The 22,644-nt window shown below is 37.8% G+C and overlaps 1 protein-coding gene across 6 annotated transcripts in view; it reads right to left on the reverse strand.

The window, feature by feature from the left end:
* USP40 (ubiquitin specific peptidase 40) overlaps positions 1 to 22,604 on the reverse strand; it is a 91,106-nt gene extending 68,502 nt beyond the window's left edge. For 2 of the 6 annotated variants that reach the window (XM_053597284.1, XM_053597283.1), the window contains exons 1-10: positions 22,451 to 22,592; positions 20,878 to 21,095; positions 18,105 to 18,172; positions 16,505 to 16,618; positions 13,447 to 13,611; positions 11,577 to 11,723; positions 8,411 to 8,554; positions 5,755 to 5,883; positions 2,510 to 2,605; positions 1,128 to 1,235 (exon numbers count right to left, since the gene is read on the reverse strand). In XM_053597284.1, coding sequence (XP_053453259.1) covers positions 1,128 to 1,235; positions 2,510 to 2,605; positions 5,755 to 5,883; positions 8,411 to 8,554; positions 11,577 to 11,723; positions 13,447 to 13,611; positions 16,505 to 16,618; positions 18,105 to 18,172; positions 20,878 to 21,076 — 1,170 coding nt within the window. In that variant the 5' untranslated portion in view covers positions 21,077 to 21,095; positions 22,451 to 22,592. Of the gene's footprint in view, positions 1 to 1,127; positions 1,236 to 2,509; positions 2,606 to 5,754; positions 5,884 to 8,410; positions 8,555 to 11,576; positions 11,724 to 13,446; positions 13,612 to 16,504; positions 16,619 to 18,104; positions 18,173 to 20,877; positions 21,096 to 22,450 lie in introns of those variants that run through there. The other 4 variants (XM_053597287.1, XM_053597288.1, XM_053597285.1 and 1 more) reach the window with 4 other exon arrangements.
* Positions 22,605 to 22,644: the final 40 nt, after the last annotated feature.

Raw genomic sequence — 22,644 nt, forward strand, 5'->3', positions numbered from 1 at the left:
GCCAATAAATTTGACACCATAAATGAAAAGCCAAATTGTCTATAAAACTATAATTTTCCAAAATAATATAAGAAGCAACAAAAAAATCTATTTTTGTGTGTGTGGTTTAATTAAAAGATGCACTTTAACTTCAAGAGTTTCTGGCCCAGTTGATTGTTTGATGTGGGTGGTTTGCTTCTTAGAAAACAGCTTCAAAACATTTACTAAAGGTTCTGTTGCTTTGCTTCTTTTACTTCAAGTTCTCTTTTACTTCAAGTTCTCTTTTACTTCAAGTTCTCTTTTACTTCTGGCCGTATCAGTTTTTGCATCTAATCCTACAGTTTGGGAATCTAGGTCACCAAGTTTACTAGAATTTTAGATGAAAGAAAGATCCAGTACCTGAAGACATTTTTATAAGTAAAATAAGCTTTAGAGTTTGACCTTTGTGACTTGTTTCTGCTCCTGTGATTGGGAGCCACTCCTCCCTGGTTTTGCTTACTTCTTGGTTCTATAAAAGACAACTTTAAAAGTAGTATTAAGTAACTTAGCAGAATTAACCATTAACCAAAAATACTGATTTTATTTTCACATAGTTAATTTTATTTATTTATTTACTTATTTATTTTTGAGGCAGAGTCTCACTCAGTCACCCTGGGTAAAGTGTCATGGTATCATCATACCTCACAGTATCTCAAACTCTTAGGCTCAAGCAATCTCTTGCCTCAGCCCCCTGAGTAGCTGGGACTATAGGCATCTGCCTCAAAATCTGCCTAGTTTTTCTTTCTTTTTTATTTTTTGAGACAGTCTCACTATATCGCCCTCAGTAGACTACCATGGCATCACAGCTCACAGCAACCTCAAACTCTTGGGCTTAAGCGATTCTCTTGCCTCAGCCTCCCAAATAGCTGGTAGTTTTTCTATTTTTAGTAGAGACAGGGGTCTTGCTTTGCTCAGGCTGGTCTTAAACTCCTGAGCTCAAATGATCCACCTACCTCAGCCTCCCAGAATGCTAGGATTACAGATGTGAACCACCATGACCAGCCTATTTTCACATATTTTTAATATCTTCTTGCAGAGGAATTCATGTTGCTAGGATCATAATAAAATTTTCTGGGACTGGGACTTCCTATGATGATGCTGTGTGTTACCTTGCGCAGTGGTCCATGCTGTTTTCTGTACTTCTTGTTCCAAGATATTCCTATCCTTTTCAAGAGTTTCTGGCCCAGTTGATCAACAGTAATTAGATTATTTTCCTCCTTATGAAAGAAATACCAAGTCACTTAAGAAAATCTGATGAGAAATAATTGTGACACTTACAAATTCAGAGAGACTAACTGGATTATATCTAATTAAACATGTCTAGAACAGCAAACATCTAAGTAGATTAATCATAATTATTTCATTATAAATTTTTTTTTAAGAAGTAGATTAAGCCTCAGTTTAGAAAATTTGGATTTCTCCCACTTTTCATGGGTCACAGTTCAACCATTTAAATAGCAATATCCAAAGAACAGCCTGAGGCTTGGCAAATGCCTGCTATTATATGAATTTTAAGAAGAAATACTTAAAAGGAAAGATTAATGTCTTATCTGAATATTTCTAAGTAGAAATAACTTCTAAAAGGGGGTAAGATGTGGCTGCTATAGGCTGAATTATATCTCCCCAAAATTAATATGTTGAACCCTTAACCCACAATACTTCAGAATGTGACTATAATTGAAGACAGGGCCTTTGAAGAAGCGATTAAATTAAAATGAGGCTGTTTTTCATTCTAGGGTATGCCTTAAGGCAATCTGATTGGTGTTCTCATAAGAACAGGAAATCTGGACACATAAAGAGACACCAGGCATGCACACGAATGGAGAAAAATCAGTGAGGACACAGCATGAAGGCAGCGTCCTTTCCCACTTGCAAGCCAAGGAGGGAAGCCTTAGTTAAATCTGCTGACAGTTTGATCTTGGACTTCCAGCCTTTAAAGCTGTCAGAAAATAAATTTCTGGTGTCTAAGCCGCCCAGTCTGTAGTATTTTGTTATGGCAGCTCTGGAAAATTAATACAGTGGCCACCGGTCAACACAGTTAAAGTACTCAGCACAGGCCCTAACGGAAAGTATAAAAAGATCACTTATTAAGAATGAATGAATAAATGAAAGGAGACTTAATATCTTTAAAACAGGGGACTAAACATTAAAAGTCATATACTTGAGGTAAAATTCTGTTTAAAATGACTGACAAAAAAAAAAAATCATAACTTAGCCCCAATATATGTACACAAAACAGAAGTATTCTCATTTTCTTTATATATTTTCTGGGTTTTTTCCCCTTGAATTTTTTTACCATGACAATATATTTCTTTTATAACCAGAAAATCCCCAATAAAAAATTTTAAAATGTAGACATGAAGACTGTCCTAAAGGAAAAACACTATGAATGGTAACCATATCCTATCTGCCAAATAAATCTGGTGTGTGTGTGATACACACACACACACACACACACACACACACACGCACAGACACGCCCACTCATTACCTGTAATAAGATAGCTCTGAGAATCACTAGCGGATCACCGCCCTCTCCTTCATTCTGAAGGTCTTTCAAATTCACATCTGGCTTACATTTTTCCTCCTGAGAAGGAAGGCAATAAAAGAGTTTCTGTTACTTATCCCTGAAGAAGTAATTAACAAATTAGAGAGTCCCCTCAAACACCAACCATAAATGGGGTCTCTCAGCTACCTGGACTCCTGCCTGCCTGAGGACACATTCTAGGGTTCCCAGAATCCCTAATTCAGGTTCACAATTTTCTGAAACAACTTACAGGACCCAGGAGCTTATATTTACATTATAGTTTATGATAAAAGATATGAATCAAGAGCCAGATGAAGAGATACATGGGGTGAGGTCCAGGAGGGTCCAGAGTTCAAGAAACCTTGTTCCCCATGGAATTGGGGTGGCTACCCTCCAGCATGAAGATGAGTTCGCCAAGCCCATAAACTCCCCAAACCTTGTTTTCCAGTTGTTTTTACTGATGTTTCATCACGGAGGTATGACTGATTAAATCATGGGTCATTGAACTCAATCTGTTGTCCCTCTCCATTCCCCAAGGTCCAGAAGTTTCAAGCCCCCAATAACATGACTGGTGTCTCTGGTCACTAGCCCCATCTTGAGGTATCTAGGAGTGATCTCACTAGCATCAACTCAAAGATGGTGAAAAGGGGCTCCTTATGTTATGAACAACAAAAGACACTCTCACCACTCAGGAAATTCCAAAGAGCTCTGTGCTAGGAACCACCACTGGGGACAGAGACCAAATATATACTTTTCATTAAACTGTACAACGTATGAGTGTTTAGTGAGATTACCGTTGTTAGTATATACATTTTTTAAATTTACATAGTAAAATATATATTTTAGTTTATAAAATCAATATATTAAAGATAATTGCATTTCAACACAGTAGTCACAAACAGTCCAAAAAACACAGAGTACAGGCATAATGATTCCCACAGAACATTTCCGTGGTAAACATTGTTTTTTTTTTTTTTTTTTTGTTTGTTTGTTTTTTGTAGAGACAGAGTCTCACTTTATCACCCTTGGTAAGTACCATGGCATCACATAGCTCACAGCAACCTCCAATTCCTGGGCTTATGCGATTTCCTTGCCTCAGCCTCCCAAGTAGCTGGGATGACAGGCACCCGCCACAACGCCCGGCTATTTTTTTGTTATAGTTTGGCTGGGACCGGGTTTGAACCCACCACCCTCGGTATATGGGGCCGGCGCCCTACCCACTGAGCCACAGGCACTGCCCATAAATGTTGTTTTTGGTAGAACACAGTTTGACTTTTTTCAAATCCAAATTTACAGAGGATGTATATATCTCAATGCATTCCAAATACAACTGATAGAATGGCAAAAATATCGAAGGCTTGACCACAGGGTATGTTAAAAGAAAAGAAAAAGAAATATAAAAGATGTTTTGAAAACCAAGCTGAGTGTTAACAAAGGGAACATTGGCACCAAGAGAAACCACATTACTACACGAGAGCAACTACTCATCAACAGCCATATTAAGTGTTTCATAATCAGAAAGCTATGCTTTAAGCATTTTACACCCTAACATGGTGATTGTGACTTACATATAGACATTTTATTGTGTTTTAGTTACATTTTAGAAAACTGAGAGTTTGGGGTTGATATGTTATAATTATAATATCATAGGAACCAGACTCAGTTAGTGATTCCCCTCAGAACATCTACCTGTAAGTTCTTAAAGAAAATTATAAAACTTTTTAATAAAACATTAAAAGAGCTTTAAAAATTGAAAGATACACCTCTTCACATAAGAAGACTCGAGACCTCTATGCATGTGTACGCACACGCACACGCACATGCTGAGAATGCTGACAGGGTGATTCTAGTACTGTACACTGAAGCATAAGAATCCAAGAAGGTCAATACTCCTAAAGAACAACCACATATAAGACTAGCCCTACAGATACTACGGCTCCTTACATAAAGCCAGGAAAATTAATGAGGTGGCATTTGCCCAAGAGTAGGAAAAAAGAACAACAGAATAGAGAATTGAAAAACAGAATCACACTAAAATGTACAAGTGACATAACAGAACTGGCACAGTAGACTGGAAGAGAAATATGGATTATTCAGTGAATGGTAATGGGCGATTTTCCCAAATGCAACAAAAAAACTTACAACACCGTTCAAAGGAAGTCATTCTAGGAAGACTGAAATTTTAAATATAATTCAAGTAGTGGTTATTGAGCACCATTTTCTTTCTTTTTTTTTTGAGACAGAGTATGGCTTTGTCACCCTTGGTAGAGTGCTGTGGTGTCATAGCTCACAGCAACCTTAAACTCCTGGGCTCAAGCAATCTACCCACCTTGGCCTCTGAGAGTGCGAGGATTACAGGCATGAGGCACCACGCCTGGCCCATGAGAACCATTTTAAAGAGCTACTACAAAAGACCTGACTTTGCAGTTGCAGTGTATAAAATAGGACAATATTTGCCTTGGTTTTAAATCCTACCGGGGAAGTTATAGGCATGGAATTTATTGTTTTTATTATATTTTCACCTATAATACACAGAATACAAAATTGTTATCATGTGCTATTCAAATCAATGCTCATTTTATTTGTCAGCAAAAATTTGGTAATTGTCAGCTATAGGAACAGTGCCATCTCTGTGTCATAATGAAGTGAAAACTGAGAAATGGCCCCGTATTAAAGGACACTTAAGTGATAGCTAACTAAATACAATGGATGATGGTCCTGGACTTGACACTCAAGTGGGGAAAAGACTGCCAAAAAGAATGTGATTTGGATAACCGGTGGAATCTGAATATACCTAAATATTAGACAACAGTATTATATAATGTTAGATGCTCTTGATTTTGACTAATACTTACATAAGATAATATCCTTGGTTTTAGAAGATAAACACTGAAGTACCTAGGGGTAAAGGACCTGATGTGTCTGTGTATGCACACACACACAAATGTGGCAAAATGTTAACAACTAGAGAATCTAGGTAAAGGGTATACAGGAACTATTTTTACTATTCTAGTAATTTTTCAGTACAACTGAAATTATTTGGAAATAAAAATTTAAAAGTATATCTATATTAATTTTCAGTACTAATCAAAGTTTTCTACAGAGCGAGTATATGCTATATGGTAAAAGATTATCCTCAACAAAATAACAGAAGCAGAAATGCAAAGAGATTGCAAAGATATTTAAAATAAATTAATTTCTGTACTTACTTCAAATTGCCAGTTTCCCAAATGATCGACATCTTTAATATATACGTGATAATGCCCTCCATAGCAGCCACCTTTGTGTATAATAACTGAGAAGAGGTCGTATATATATTCTAAGTCATCTAATTCACTCTAAAAGAAAAAAATAATATAAACATTGGTATAGTTTATAACATGGTAAGATACATAATCAAAGGGACAACTGAAATCAATAAGAAACTTGATTGTTTATTATTGTTATTTAAGGGGAAATAAAGATGAATTTAAGTAACTGGCTCTAAATTTAAATTTTTTTTTATTCTTTTCTTTTTTTGAGACAGTCTTGCTGTGTTACCTGGTCTAGAAGGCTGTGGCATCAGCCTAGCTCACAGCAACTTCAAACTCGTGGGCTCAAGCAATCTATTTTTAGTAGAGATGGAATCTTGGTTTGCTTAGGCTGATCTTGAACTCCTGACCTCAAGCAATCCTCCCACCTCGGCCCCCCAGAGTGCAAGGATTACAGTGGTGAGTCACTGTGCCCAGCCTAAATTTTAAAATTCTTAATTCATTGGTCTAATACCAATTATATTACACCAATCAAATCCTGCCTCTTAAACATGAACACATGTATCTAAAAGAGATATTATTTTTACATACTTTGGTTAAAATCATGTATGCCAGTGAGACAAATACCCTATCAGGGCCTCTGTTGTAGATAGTTTTAGCAAGAGAAACCTATCTTTGCATCATACCGATTACACTGCTTTATACGTATATTCTTTACCTGTTTAAACTGTCCTATATCCTAACTATTTTGTGCTACAGAGTCAAAGCCAGATCTACTATCACTCCTCATGACACTTCCATCCTCTGCATAGAGAAGGAACTTAGCAATTACGAAAACCAGCTGGTCTTACTTAGAGGCAGTTTAGTGGAATGAAGATGTTCTTTCTTGCTTTGTTAATTCTACGATCATCCTTTTCTATAATTATTATGTTCTATAATTATGAGTGACTCAACTGATGAGGTTCTATACTAGCAGTTAAAAATGAAACAAAAAAATCACTTTAGATAAGAGATACTTTTAAGATGTTTATTTAAATTCCCTAGCCAGATATGGTGTTGCACCCCCGTAACTCCGGCTACTCAGGAGCCTGAGGTAGAGGACTGCTTGAGCCCAGGAGTTCAAAGCTACAGTGAGTGATGACTGCGTCACAGCACTCCAGCCTGGGCAACGGTGCAAGACCCTGTTTCTAAAAAAAAAAAAAAAAAAAAATTTTTTTTTTTTTTGTCCAGGGCTGGGTTTGAACCCACCACCTCCAGTATATGGGGCCGGTGCTCTACTCCTTTGAGCCACAGGCGCCACCCCCCCCAAAAAAGGTTTTTTTTTTAGGTTATTTAAATTCCTGATACAGAAGAAAAAAGAAGCCTGAGTTTTCAGAGTTGAGGAGTCTGAACTACATGATCTAAGCCCCTTTGGTATTTTTGATGTCTAAACTCAGTGTTCATCTGTGATGTTAAATGTATGCCACTCGAGGGATGCCAGTTATTTGAAGGATTTGCTTTAAAAAATTATACTTTTAAATTATACATTTAAGTGTGAAACATTTCCAAATGTCTGGTTCAGGCAGAAGACAAGAAGTGTACACAAAGATGCAAAGTGACATTTTTCTCTATTATTACAGAAATCCAAAAGTAAAATTAATGTGCATTCCTAGATAAGTGCTCCATTTCTTTACTTATTCCAGTTTGGTTATATCAAAGTATATTAAAATCATGTGACAAACTATCTTGTATAAAAGGAGGGGCAAGTATATTAACTAACTCTGGGAAAACTATTCATTCTGAGTATGCCAGTAACAGGTTCAGGGTCAACAAAACTTTAGAACCTTTGAGTGATAATTCAAACAATAAAACAAAAACCAAAACGCTCAGGAGTTAGGTTTGAAGTAGAAAAGACTCATGTGTGAAGAGTCTGAATTTAAAAACATTTACAAAAATGTTATTATTTTAACTTGGAAATTTAGTAGCTAGCTAATATTCTACTCTTAATAAATATAAAAAGTGGTTCGTGCCAAGAAACACAGTATCACACTCCAATCTTGGCACGGAATGTATGAAAATATTTGAAAATGGGTAATAAAATAGGTTGATTTTATAATTAATTCATTCTCAAAATGTTTTATTTCCTGTCTTAAGGGTTACACACTTTCGACTAGTGTAGTTCACTCACCTCTTCACTTTCTAGATGCATAATTCATGATTACATCTAAAATAAACAACCTCCAAATAGCAAGGTACCAATAAATGGTAATTTTTCTAAATGCAGGGCTATTTCTAATTTTGTCCTTGAGTTTTCATTTCAAAGATTTTCAAGCAGAGAACTGAAAATTTGGAAATTCAAACGGACTATAAATAAATCAGTGGTTCCCACCCAGAGGTGATTTTGCCCACCCTCCCCTCTGCCTCCTCTGAAGACTTTCCCATTCACAGAGGGCATGCTGCCAAGTTTCCCTCAGTGCCTGCAATCATCTCCCACAAAAGAGAACGATTTCAGTTAAAATATCAGTAGTGTCAAGGTTGAAAGATTCTGCCACAGCCAACTGAAAATCAGGTAAATAAAAGATGCAATCTTGGGAAGGGAAAAGGAAGAATTATTTAAGAGTAAAATGGTTCAAACCTGTTCACAAAAAGGCTTGAGATTGATCCGGAGAGGGAACGTGTAACAGCTAGTTTCCTTGTATCGTTCACATTTCACAAAATCAAAATTAAATCTTAGTAATGAAACAGTAAGAAAGGGAGGCAGCTTACGTAATTTGGCCGACTGTTAAGAGAAAAATATACAATGCTTTTTAAAAACAGAGTTATACAAAGGGATACATAATGTTTCTTGGAGTAGGAAGAAACAATACCTTATGACAGTTCTAAGGGGAAAATGTCCCTAGATCACATAAATTTGTTACTATGGATGCAAAATAACTTGTGATATAAACTTACCTATTTCATGGGTCTGAGGTTGGCATCACTCATGTATGTTTACAACTAAAAATCTACAAACCTATTTTATGTTTTTAGTGTTGATATCCTAAAATATTATTTCATGGGCATAGTCCCCCTTTAACGGTGTTCATTTCCTGGTCTTTTTCTTGGTGTCTCCATACCCAGTTCTTTTTGTTTAGTGAAGAACCGGAGCTCTTAACCTGGTACCTGGGAACCTGTTTCAAAGAATCTGAGACCATGAAATGATACAAAAATTTCATGTTCATATCTACTTTTCTGGGGAGAAGATCCATAGCTTTTGTTAGACTTTCAAAAAGACTCTAACTCCTCAAAAGTTAAGAAGATCTACTGATTGGGATATCATCGTCACTGTTCTTAAATTTGAAAGCAGACAGATATTTTTGTTTAAGAGTCATCAGTGTCCCCAGCCCTCTTGGATTAACGATCTCTGAGGAGAAAAAAAATCCTTCTCCCATGTATAAAATTATCCACAGTCATATATATCTAATATCACTAAAATATATTTGAAATAAGTTCCATAAATCTAGTGGGTAAAAAAAGTTAAGTAACTCTCTCCCTCCCCAGCAATATAAGAACATGGTAGATTTTTCAGATAAGCTCTAAAAATACGCATTAAAAACTGAGCAACTCAACTATAATTTGGTTGAGAAGACACTGCTGAGGACAAGAAAATCTGCTTTTATTTAGGTAGCTCAGCCAAACTACACTTAGAATGCAACTAATCTGATGCAACTGGAATAGAATGCAATTTTAAAAGTATCTAGATCAAAAAATTTCCACTGAAAAAAGAATCAAACAAATGGTATAAAAGGTATATAAAGCAACTGTATTTGTTTAGCAAGAGGTTTTTATTTTACTAATGTATACATTAAGTCTAACCACAAACGAAGAATGTGTAAGTATCTAAGACTTTTCCAAACTTTGAAATTTATACTTATTCATTAGATCGTAGTTTTAACAAGAAAGGTGAAGTAGAAAATAATAGGTGAATGATAAATATTTCTCTTTGAATTTCATAAAGGGAAAAGGATAGATGGAAATATATATTAAACAGTATAAAGTTTACTCTGGTTTTAAATCTTATTGTGAAAACTACAGGCATACAGTGTACTATTTTTATTATACTATTTTCATCTATAAACTCCAGGATACAAAATCAGTGTCATGTATTGTCTATTACAAATCAATGCTCATTTATTTGTTGAAAAAACTCAATAATTGCCAGCTATAGGAAGAGTGCTATCCCTTCAACATAATGGAGTCACTGCATAAACATGCCCTTTATGGTAGCTGTTCGAGACAGTGCTCAGTCACCATTGACTGAACTGAGCTCAAGCCGATGATGTGTATGAACAGCAGGCCATGTCATCCAGCTGCAGTGGGCAGTTACTGCTGCAGACGAGACAGACAGAAGCAAGGCTGATGCCACACTGGCCACAGGTACAGGGAGCTGAGAAGGAAGGCCAGAGAGGGCTAGAGACAGCACATCCAAGTCGGAAGAAAAGGGAAATGGCTTTCATGATGTATACATACGTAGACATAGAGACATTTCTCAATTATCTATCATAATCATTTTTATATTGATATTAATGAATTACTAGTATTCAGCAATTTATTAGCATTGGTAACGCTTTGGGTGGAAATTAACTGTGTAAGACATATATTAAAGAACAATTCCATAGTGAAAAATTACACAGAATTGTGAAAGAGTGGTGAAAAAGAAATATAAATGAATGGTTGCTAGAAGATAAAGTGAAAAAAAATCTTTATAAAATGTTTTTGTAAAATCTGTCCCAAAGAGAGTTATTCAGATAGATGCCACAGTCTCTTAGAACAAAAAGACAAGATAACCTTGGATCAAAGGACTCAATCAGTAAAGCTCAGAGACCTTACAACAAAACTAGTATTAAACACCAATATGTGGCAGATTTTCAGAAATGCCAAAGTACTAATATAATAAATCAATGCCACGTCATAAAGGAGCTGGAATGTTGGGAAAGTATTCCATTAGCCTAAATGGGAATTGCCTCTCATTTCCCTTCTTGAGAAGTTTCTCTTCTTTCCTAGAATCGAAAATAACTATGAATTATATCTATAGGAATGGCTATTTATATATGAACATAGTGAACAAATTTGAGAAATATCAGAATTCTAAGCTCATTGAGTTGCTTTATTTTTCTTTCTTGGCCCTCACATAGCAAAAGAAATCAGTAGCTTTAACCTTATTTTCCTTTTACCTTGTATTTTGTTTTGCTGTACAGCAAGAAAACCAGAAGTGTTCTCTGTTAACTTGCTTACTTATTAAGTATTCCTACCTGGTCAAAGAGCAAAAGGCATCCTAGATTTGCCAGAGTGAGGGAGGACATGTATCAAGATACAAAATAACTGCATATTAAGAAAACGCAGAGAGCCATCTATCTTCATAGTAGTAAACAAAGAAAGGAAAAGATCAACAAGCTTCTCAGTTGGCAGGAATAAAAATACACACTGTCTTTTCACAATAGTAATTTCTAAACAGCAGGATATGGAGTGTTTATCAACAAAGGCATACTTAAAAAACATTAAGGTATTAATTTTTCCTGGGAGAAAAGGAAGTTGAGAGAACTGTTGGGTTGAAAACTTAAAAAAACTCTCTACTGTAAAAAATTAATCAGATAATAATGTAAATGTATTTTCAACAAATACATTTGTGAAGAGCTTCAAGTGTCTCCTCCAGACTTTTTCATACACACTGACTTCAGCTGGCAGACAGCCCTGCTGTTAGTACTCAGTAGCTGGTACGCCCTAAGCAGGGACCCTGGGAAAAGGCAGGTATCTGTCTTTACCTTTGCTGCTTTAACCAGCCTGTCACAAGTCCCACAATGGTACAGGTTGTCATAGTCAAACACTTCCTCTTCCACGTACATATTCCAGAGTGCATCTTCCAAACCAGACACATTTTTGACTGCTACTGTTAGATCTAAGAAGTCTTCCTGAAATATACATGAATACAACATTGAAGAAAACAAACAATTTCACAGGGGTGTACAAAGACATCACCAGCTCACACACACATATTAGGAATAATCAGATATATTTTTTCTAAATCATTGTACATAGAAGATGTGGATCTCCTGATCAGATAATATGTTCCTAACATTAAATTATTCTTCCTTCTAAATCAAACTATAATTTTAGCTTAAAATATATCAGAAAGAATTTATAAAGGAAGAAGTTTATGAGTCTACTATAGTTATAATAAGCCTATTTTATGACAAAATCATGTAAACCATAATAAAACATGTATCTGAATATAGAACAGTATACACACAAGGTTAATAGCACAGTTTTACTCTCTATACTAGGATATGATAGCAAGGGCAGGGCTGAATTTTTTAATGTAAACTTTATTTCTTCATATACTTTTGTTTATAACTGAAGAAGTTATTAGAATAAATTACTTGAGCCAGAAGAAGGTATTTCTATGAAAATTAAGAGGAGGATATTTTGCAAAAAGGGAGTCTATCAATTCTACTATAAATACATTTAAACTACAATATATCTGTAGTAATATTATTACAATTTGGAAAGTCAAAGTCGTATTTATAGTTCTGTATGTGTGCAACAGTATTATTTTAAGGAATTAAGGAGAATGGACGATAATAGGGCATTAGTTAGTTCATGGTGGAAATCTTAAGTAATAAAAGTAACACATGTAAAAAGTTAATGTCTTTAATTTATAATGTGCCTTATATGCATTGTTTTAAAATTACTTTGTGAATTATTATATCATAGCTAAGTCAATCACAGTAATTCAAAGACAGACACAACATTTTAATTACTATGTATTTCTAAACTGGGCTGACCCAGAAAGTTTTCTATCTGCATAGCCTATAGGGTCAAGAAACATTTTTTTATCCCCAATTCATTCTTAAAAAATAACAAAGAAGAAAAAACATATAATTCCCAAACAGCAATTAACACATTCAGAGAATAGCATTTAATTTTCTGTTCATACAGTCAAACACAGATACTTTCTTCAACTCTTGACACAATAGATTTTTATTAAAGGATTACTGTTCAGTGATGAAACCACTGGCCATATGAGATTTGTAGGGCAAACAGAGATTATTATACTTACATGAACAAATTTCCAGTATCTAATTTCCAGTTAGATTAAATGGGTAGTCTGTGTCATTACAAAGAACTGACAGTTATACTAATTAAAACAGGTTTACAATAGCTTTGTGCATAATATATTTGGTTTATATAAACATAAACATAAGCATGCATACATAAATGATCTTTCTAAAGGAAAGTAATAAACTAAATCTAATATTTAATTGCAGATGTTTGTCAATTTAAACATTCCTCAGTCTTCTTTATTTTTATTATTTCCCTAATTAACGTTCTTGACAATATTCCAACCAGGATGACACTGGCTTCTCTCCTGAGGCTGCAGTCTTCTCTTCGTAAATATCCCCCAAATCCACTTCCAAATATTAGAATACTGAATAAAAGATTAAGTTTCAAGATGTTTGCTTCCTTCAGTTTACATGGTGAACTTGTGACTTAGGTGTACAGTAAAAGAAAAAATGCAATAAAATATTTCTAATAAAAAACACTTTAATCTCATGGTATTACAGCACATAGGTTTAAGTACAGGAATTATAATTTATGACATAACTTATAACTAAAATACTCCAGCATATTCACCTGCTTCTCACTGACGTTCTTACATTCTTTACAAACAATCTGGTTAATGATGGTTCCATGATACAGACGATTGATGAGGTCATGGCCGGAGGTCCCGACTAAAGAAGTTTCCAAAGCACTGAAGAGAATTCGATTCAGTTCTTGCACATCATGTTGCCTCATCTCCTATAAAACAGGTAAATTTTTTTTTTTTTTTGGCCGGGGCTGGGTTTGAACCTGCCACCTCTGGCATATGGGACCGGCGCCCTACTCCTTGAGCCACAGGCGCTGCCCAAAACAGGTAAATTTTAAATGTAGTCATTTGCTTCGGATTTTTAAAAACATTAAAAAAAATGCTAGTTAACAAAACACAAGATTTACCAAGCATCCAAGATAAGCCTTGATAAGTATGACTACACAAGTAAGCTAAGAGCAGGTTAAGAGCACACTACCTATTTTTATTTATAATGGAAAATGAAAATATGAACAGGCAGTGTGCACATATAACTCAATTCCCCTGACAACCAGAAAGTGCATTTATTCTTTTTTTTTAAGACAGAGTTTCACTATGTCACCCTTGGTAGAGTGCTGCGGCATCACAGCTCACAGCAACCTCAGACTTTTGGGCTTAAGCAATTCTTTTGCCTCAGCCTCCCAAGTAGCTGGGACTACAAGTGCCCACCACAACACCCAGCTATTTTTTTGTTGTTGTTGTAATTGTTTAGCTGGCCCAGGCCACGTTCCAACCCACCACCCTCGGTATATGTGGCTGGCGCTGTAATCACTGTACTGCGGACGCCGAACCAATACATTTATTCTTGTGGAAAACTGTACATGTGGCTAAGCCAGAGAAAGGAGAGAGGGGGAAGGAACAATAGCCACAGACCAGCATCTAAGAGCAGGTGATGTCTGCACACGAAAACTTCACTTAGTGGTGAGCGCAAGTCTTAATTAGCAACATTAGAAAAGAACCAGCATTTATTACTTGGACGAATAAACTGCTAAAACAAGACTAACAGCGTTACTGAGAAAAGCTTGCGACAGAACTTGGTTTCCCTCATGAGTCACGTAGCTGTGTGTGAACTTCTCTTCAGGTACTATTTATAAACCAGAGTGCAGGGTGCACCACCACTTAGGTATGGAGAAGAGGAGGAAGAACAGGGGAAGGCAATTTCAGGTGAGTGACAGTCCCAGAACCAGAAGCCAGGGCTTTAAGGAGAGTGGTGAGTGCCACCAAGAGCCCCTTCAGCTGAGAATAGAGCACATCTCCTCGACTCAGCACATGCATGTCACTGTTGACTTGGACAAAGAAAGCATAAAAGAGGCCGAGGAACCAATGGAGGGCACAGATGTAAAGGCAGTGAAGACAATTTCAAATTAAGTATAGTGTGAAGAGTAGCAGATAAAGTGGATGAAAGCTGGAGCATGATGTGGGACTTGGGATCTCTGTTTTGTCTTTCAAAATGTAAGACACTAAAGAATATAAATTTCTCTAGGATCACTGGTTCTGATGGGGCTGAAAACTCATGGAAGTCTTCAAGCTCTCTTTCTGAACACCCTACATTTGGTAAAGGTACCTCACAAATTTTTCTACTACCACTACAGATCCAGTCCTAGAGAGTTTCCTGCAGATTTTATTTAGAGAAAATAAAATTAAAAAGGTTTTCATGACTTCAAGTAGTATTAAATCAGCAATTCAGTGGAAACTCATTATCAAAAACAAACAGAAACCCATCAGCTGATTACTAGATTAAAAAAATACTGATGTGGCATATTCATCTAATAGAGTCTTATCTGTTAGTAGAAAGAAAGGAAATAGCCACACATAGTACGACATAAATGAATCCTGAAAACACGAAGTGAAAGCAGCCAGTCACAAAGGATGACACAGTCTCTGACTCCCTCCCTGTGAAATGTCTGGAACTGGCAAGTCCAGAGACAAAAAGGAGGCCAGAGGTGCCAGGGCTGCGGGAGAGGGGCTGCGGACTGACTGCTCGTGGGACTGGGATATCTTTTGGGGGTGATGAAAATGTTCTAAAATTGATTGTAGTGGTGAAGTGACAATCACACAACTCTGTGAACATGCTAAAAAAAAAACAATGTTGGATTATACCCTCTCAAAGCGTGATGTTTATGCCATGTAAATTCTATCTCAAAGAAGTGGTTATTTTTTTAAAGGAAACAAAAAGAATTAACCCCAAGCACCAGCGCTACATCAAAATTTAACATACCTGTTTAGGGACTGTATTATTACTCCCTTTTACATTAAAGCCCATGTCCTACCTCTTTAATTAAAAAAATGTTCCCGGTTAGAAGACCACTGTTCAAACTTTATTGTTAAAGACAATATAATATTATTCCTATCATTGCCTCTTTAAATTCTGTGATCGTCACCCATTCCCGTCTCTGCAGGGATACCAGCAGGTCCATAAAAAATGAAAGACCTGCATTTGCTGGAATCTGGATAGCTCATGGCTCATCAGTATTGACAAGCACCTTTTCTCATTGCTTGTATAGAGTGAGGTGTTTGAGAGTATAGGTGTTTGTATAGAGTGGGACACCTGTCAGGAACCCAAACTGGAAAGGGAAAGAAAGCCCACACACAATAGGTACAGGGAAAAATGAAACAAGTCAGGAGAAAGTCAGGCAAATGAAAAGTCCTGCCAAGAATGGTTTCACTGTTTTGACTAAAGCAAACATTCAAATCAGAATACCCAGATTTTGTCAAACACAAAGCTTGCCACAAAGGCAGACAGAATTAAAAAAAAAATGGTTACCATTTAATTTATTCATTATTGTGAGTCAAAGACTAAAAAGCTGATCAGCAGTTTGTTTTGTAAATGGTAAGTAATTTCCAGGTAATAGATACTGTATCTCAATGATCATTCATAAAATCTTGTATATAGAAAGTGTCTAAAAAACGTATTTCTGGCTTGTAATTTTTTAATGTGAGGGGGAACATTCAAACAATATGTTGAGATCCTAAGACAAAAATTAAAGGAAGTTAGATAACATTAACTAGCATTTACTCTTTCCTCTACTGCTGGTAGCACCTCCTTACAGGAGCTGACCTCCGTACCTCATTGCTGGTCCACCCGAAGCTGTCAGTGAGGTCTGCTGTGGACGCAGCTTCCTGGTCTAGGAGCAGAAGCTGAGCAAACAATCGCTGTAACTGCAAAGGTATGACTCGAACCTGAATGAGAAACACACACACTTCTAAAGGGATTCTTAAGTGCGATTGAGGTGTTTGAAAACAACAGCATACTAGTTTTTGCATATCTCCTAGTTCATTCAGAAGACAGTTTATAAATATATTTCTTATTACACATAAATGGAGAACTGATTATAACACAGTTATTTTTGAAAATTGTAACTCAATCCAAAAAGGTTTTTAAATGTGGCGTTTCCTACCTTGACCTAGTTGAGATTACTGTTAAAGCTCAAATAGGCCAATTATTTACAGACTGACAATAGTTTGAATCTCTAACAGCCCATTCTTTCTCTCAGATATCTCTGATACACATATATTCCCTCTGAGGAAAATTTCCAGGCACTCTTGAGTTTTGACACTTTATAAGGCCAGTCACCCCTGCCTCACTTTCGACAGGCTCATGCCTGTTTCTGTCTTAGTAGACGTGGTGAGGGCTGAGCCAGACTGAGCAATGGCCAGTAGAGTCTTGTTTGTAGGCTAGATTTTAGGGATTGGAAAAGAGAACAAGTATTTAGAAACCTTTATGGCAATTTGACATTCCTACTCCATTTTTATTATATACTACATAAGTACTGGTCTGCAACAGATTGGGAATTAAAAAAATACACAAAAGCCACACAGATGGCTTCAGAAGCATAGGGCTGGATCACAAAAGACTCCTTTTAAGACTCCTGTTAGATTTGAGCCTGAAAGTGATAAGAAACTTCTGAGTTATTTTTAGCAGGTAAGAACATGATTACACCTGCACTTTAAATAAAATTTCACCACAGTAACATATAAAATAATAAAACAATTCCTTACTCAATTTATTTACAGAGTACCAAACTAAAAGAAAACTGCTCTTCCTAGCCGGGCATTGTGGCGGGCGCCTGTAGTCCCAGCTACTCGGGAGGCTGAGGCAGAAGAATCGCCTGAGCCCAGGAGTTGGAGGTTGCTGTGAGCTGTGTGACGCCACGGCACTCTACTGAGAGCGATAAAGTGAAACTGTCTCTACAAAAAAAAAAAAAAAAGAAAACTGCTCTTCCTTTTGAATTTTGGTATTGTTGCAACCAAGTGATTTAAATGGATTTTTATTTTTTTTTTGATAGGTTGGTGTGGAAGATACGCAAACCTTTTCTTCATCAGAAGAAAAAATAAACAGTAGAGAGTAATTTTTTGGTTTTTTTTTGCAGTTTTTGAACCTGCCACCTCTGGTATATGGGGCCGGCGCCCTACTCCGTTGAGCCACAGGTGCCGCCCAAGAGTAAGGTATTTTTATACTGCAGTAGCAGTATTACATTTGGAACAGTAATTCTTTTTTAGAAGGAAAATTCTATTACCCAGAGGGTATAGGCCAAATCACTTTCTGAAAATAAAAGCCATATTCGACAATTTATAAGATTATTGTTTTCTATGAATAACTTAATCTTTCCTAAAAAAACATTGCCTCAGTACTCCAAAACACCCCAGTAAATCACACATTTAATACCTTTGCATCAGGCTTATCCTTATCTTCGAACAAACCAAGCTCTTCTGGACCAAGAGAAAACAAAGCTTCTAAACAGAAAAGTAGAATCAGAGATGTAAATGACATTATTTCATATTAAAAAATTGTTTTAGAAAGCCAAGACCACCAGTGAAACCAATCAAAGATTTAGAAATATGACTGTGGCAATATTTACAGCCCTACTCGCCATGCTCTACTTTCTTATAACATTTTTTTTTTTTTTTTTGTAGAGACAGAGTTTCACTTTATCGCCCTCGGTAGAGTGCCGTGGCCTCACACAGCTCACAGCAACCTCCAACTCCTGGGCTTAGGCGATTCTCCTGCCTCAGCCTCTCGAGTAGCTGGGACTACAGGCGCCCGCCACAACACCCGGCTATTTTTTTGTTGCAGTTTGGCCGGGGCTGGGTTTGAACCCACCACCCTCCGTATAAAGGGCCGGCACCCTGCTCGCTGAGCCACAGGCACCGCCCCCTCTTATAACATTTTTAACCCCTGACTCGAAGAAAATGAAGTGGCATGCTAAGGCAAATAATCTTTAGTTTATACACAGAAAACTAAAAACAGTAACATCAGAAATCTTTAATGGCTTCTCATTGCCTATGGCCGAAAGCCATGAGGAATCTTAGGAAATATAGTAGTGAACCTTGAACCTACAAGTTAAAGCACAAAACTATACAAGAACTTTTGTAGTCACCTCCCCTTAACTTTCAGCTACCTGGTGCCAGGTCTACTCCACTGTACTAGCCCTATCCTTTAAAATACTTCTCTGAACTTTTTCTTTCCCAGTTCTCTGCTCTTCCTTACCCTTTCCAAACTAAATCTCCTCTCCCCCCCTCAGATCAGGATCCATGCTGAGCCACACGAGAAGTGCACATTCCACACCAAAACGTTAAACCACAAATCTCCCCCACTTCGGCATCAGGATCCATGCTAAGTCACACGAGGAGTGCACGCTCCACGCCGAAACGTCAAACCACATCGGTGGCCAGTGACTCCCCTTTGCTGGGGAGGAAGCCGGCCCGGGCTCTTGGTCCTGCTCTTGCCTAGTGGCACTCTCCACTGCCTCACTTCTCCCTCAGTCTCTTTGAGGCTACTTTTCTACTTCAAGTTGAACCTCAAAGTTGACCACTTCCCTGTACTGATCACCTCCTTAAATTGACCTAATTTTCACAGATTGGATATGCCCTGCATGATGTATCAGTACAGTGGGTGTAGTGCCTTATGTTGACCAGTTTGTTAAATTCCCTCAAGTGGTCAACCTACAGATGTTCTACTGGATGTTAAAACCTGGAAAAATTTTATCCCTTTTAGGAATCTGTGTATTAATGCTGAAAATTTCTAATGGTAGAATTACTGACTACATCAGGAAGATATTTTTATGGAAGGGACAGAGTCAAGGACAAGAGGCACCACTCTTAAATCCCACCTGCAGTCCACTCCATTAGAATGGACCTGGGAAGAAGACAGTGGTAAGTATTTACTGAATTTCTGGAGGCAGGAAGTCTTTCAAGCTTTGATGCAAACAGAAAACATCACAAAGATTAGATAAATTTAGTGATAGGAAGGGAACATGGCAATCTAGATGCAGGAAGTATCAGGTTGCCTGTCCTCAGAACATGGAGATATGCGGAAAGCTGAGTTACAAAGCCATGTGGTGCTGGGGTCCCGTCAGGGCCATGTGAAGGCAAAGTAATGTTCGCACTGAGATCAAGGGAACACAGATGCTATGAGTCTTAAAGATACAGCTGGTTTGCAGAGATGGGGATGGAACAAACACATAGAGAAAAAGAGGCAAGAAATCAAGGGTCCAATAAGGTCAAGCTGGCTTCTTGCAATCTGTTTCTGGGAGACTCCACCATATTCTTACAATAACTCCCCTTTTTAATGTAGCTAATTTGAGTGGGTTTCTGTTCCTTGCACACAATCCCTTACCAAGACCCTACCTTGGGTCTTTGGAATGTCCACATTTTAGAAAAAAGGATTATGTACATTACATTATATTCCCAGCAGGGTCTGGGACATACTACCCATTAATTAAGCAGATTAATATTCCTGTAATAAATGCAAAAATATTCATACAAGTGAGAAAACCAGAGACTAAATAGCCTTATACCAGGTCAGGTTCTAAAGCCATAGGAGTTCAGGTCAGATCAGATTAAATCAAAGTGAGAGGTTTTATTTTTCCTTTTTTTTTTTTGCAGTTTTTTGGTCGGGGCCAGGTTTGAACCCACCACCTCCGGTACATGGGGCAGGGGCACCACTCCTTTGAGCCACAGGCACTGCCCCAAGTTGAGAGCTTTTTAGATTTCAGGAATGCAGATGAATAGCAAGTGAACCCCTGTAAATAATGTAAAAGCCCTCCCCACTCCAAAAGGCAGATAAAATTGCTTAGATAACTCTGGCTTAAGTGTTTGTTATTTTGGAAAAGTTTTAAAACACAAAAATACAAATAGTATAGCAACAATGAAAGCCTATACTTATGACAGAATTATCTTTACATTGCATTTCAAATTGAATTAGAAAAGAAATATATTACCTTGTTTTTTGTTACTAAACATTATAACTGCACTGAAAATATTTAAGATAATTTAAGCTTCAAATTTCTCTGTAGAGACAATTACCAATTTATATCTCACATATGTAACAATAAACACATACTGTGCAATACATCTTTAAGATACTTTGTGATTTTGCATAATGAATTACATATAAAGACAGTACATAATATGGATCAAATGAATGTAACATAGCATACCTCTGAATTCAGGGGTGAAATGAAGTGTCTGAAGAAGGGAATTGAGGTAACAGGTTCCACCCTGATTTCTGATTCCGCTTAAATTGGTGAATTCTCTAGGAGCAGGTGGCTCCAAAATTTTAGTCTTTAATTTTTTCCCTTTTCCATACTGATTATTTGACACACTGGAATAATCCTCTTCAAATAGGTCCCCAAACATTGTGAAACTAAATTCTACCCTTAAAAAAAAAATGACATGTTACATAAATGATTTTATTTTTTAAATAAAATTTTCCCAAATCTCCCTATCTTACACTTGGGAATATCTATTTTGTCAAGTCATTCCTTAGAAAGTATGTACAGTAGCTTGGGTTTTGGAGGTAATAAGATCTGCATTTTTTTCCATCCCAGTCAGGATCCTAACTACCTGGGTGCTAAACTTTTCTTATGTATAAAATGGGATACCACCTGGCCCCTAGGCTCCTTTTAACAGTCAAATGACATAATGGAAGAAAAGCACTTAGAGTACAGGGTTTGGTCCACAAAAAACGACAGCTGTTTCTTTAAAAGGCACATTTAGATCACTTATTAGAAAACACCATCATGCCTAATTCACTACTGGGTTCGCTAAGCCAATCCTAGTCTCCAAAAGTTGACAGGGTCCTTGGGTCCATCCCTCACTCACTGAAATCTCTGCTTCTCACACCCCTCGGTACCTTGTGCCAGATTATGACATTTAAATTAATTAAATGATCTTCCTGATAGTTTAGTACGTAGTTCCAAAGATGGAAGGCTGGGAGGAGGTTCACTGGGGAGGGGGAGAGACTGCAATTAAAATTATCGATCCCATGGGCGGCGCCTGTGGCTCAGTGAGTAGGGCGCCGGCCCCATATGCCGAGGGTGACGGGTTCAAACCCAGCCCCGGCCAAACTGCAACAAAAAAATAGCCGGGCGTTGTGGCGGGCGCCTGTAGTCCCAGATGCTTGGGAGGCTGAGGCAAGAGAATCGCATAAGCCCAAGAGTAGAGGTTGCTGTGAGCCGTGTGACGCCACGGCACTCTACCGAGGGCGGTACAGAGAGACTTTGTCTCTACAAAAAAAAAAAAAAAAAATTATCGATCCCGCTAATACTCTCACTAATCCAAGCATCAGCCCCAGGAACACAGGTCACAGGCTCAAGATTTCATATCCAAGGTAGTGGAAGGTTACTTGGAGAGAAGAAAAGCAAAGTGGCTAGCACAGTTTCTAATTGACAGAAAGCGCTGAAATAGTTTTTTCCTTTTTAACTCACTCCAAAGAAGAAAAGCACCAAAAATGAAACTGACAGTCTAGCCTTGCGCTCAGCGTGTGGATTTCCCTAATCTTCCTCTCCAAAGCCTAGGCCGGAGCCCACTCCTCCGCGCCACCACTCGGCCCAGAGGCACGACGAGGCAGAGACCTCCGCGGCTGGAGACCACTGACTCAACCTCAGAAAAGAGCCGTGTCCCCAGGCAGGCCCGGGCCGCCCCCGCCTCGCCTTCCTTAGGCTGTGCAGCCAACAACGTCCCCACGCTTCCCATGACCCCTCGGAATTCCCGGCCGCCAGCCCCACTTACTGCCTAAAGCCCAGACCCCGGCCCCGGCCAAAACGCGCAGCTGGTGAACCCGCCCCAACTGGGCGCCGCCATTTTGGCGAGGGCGGGTCTTCGGAATGTGATTTACGCAGCACGGACTACGCCTCCCAGGGTGCCCCGCGGGAGCGCGGGCCGGTCGCGAAGGGCCTTATGGGCACTGGCGTTTCTCTTCCCGG

The sequence above is a fragment of the Nycticebus coucang genome, chromosome 7 (genome assembly GCF_027406575.1).
Source record: "Nycticebus coucang isolate mNycCou1 chromosome 7, mNycCou1.pri, whole genome shotgun sequence".
NCBI lineage: Eukaryota > Metazoa > Chordata > Mammalia > Primates > Lorisidae > Nycticebus > Nycticebus coucang.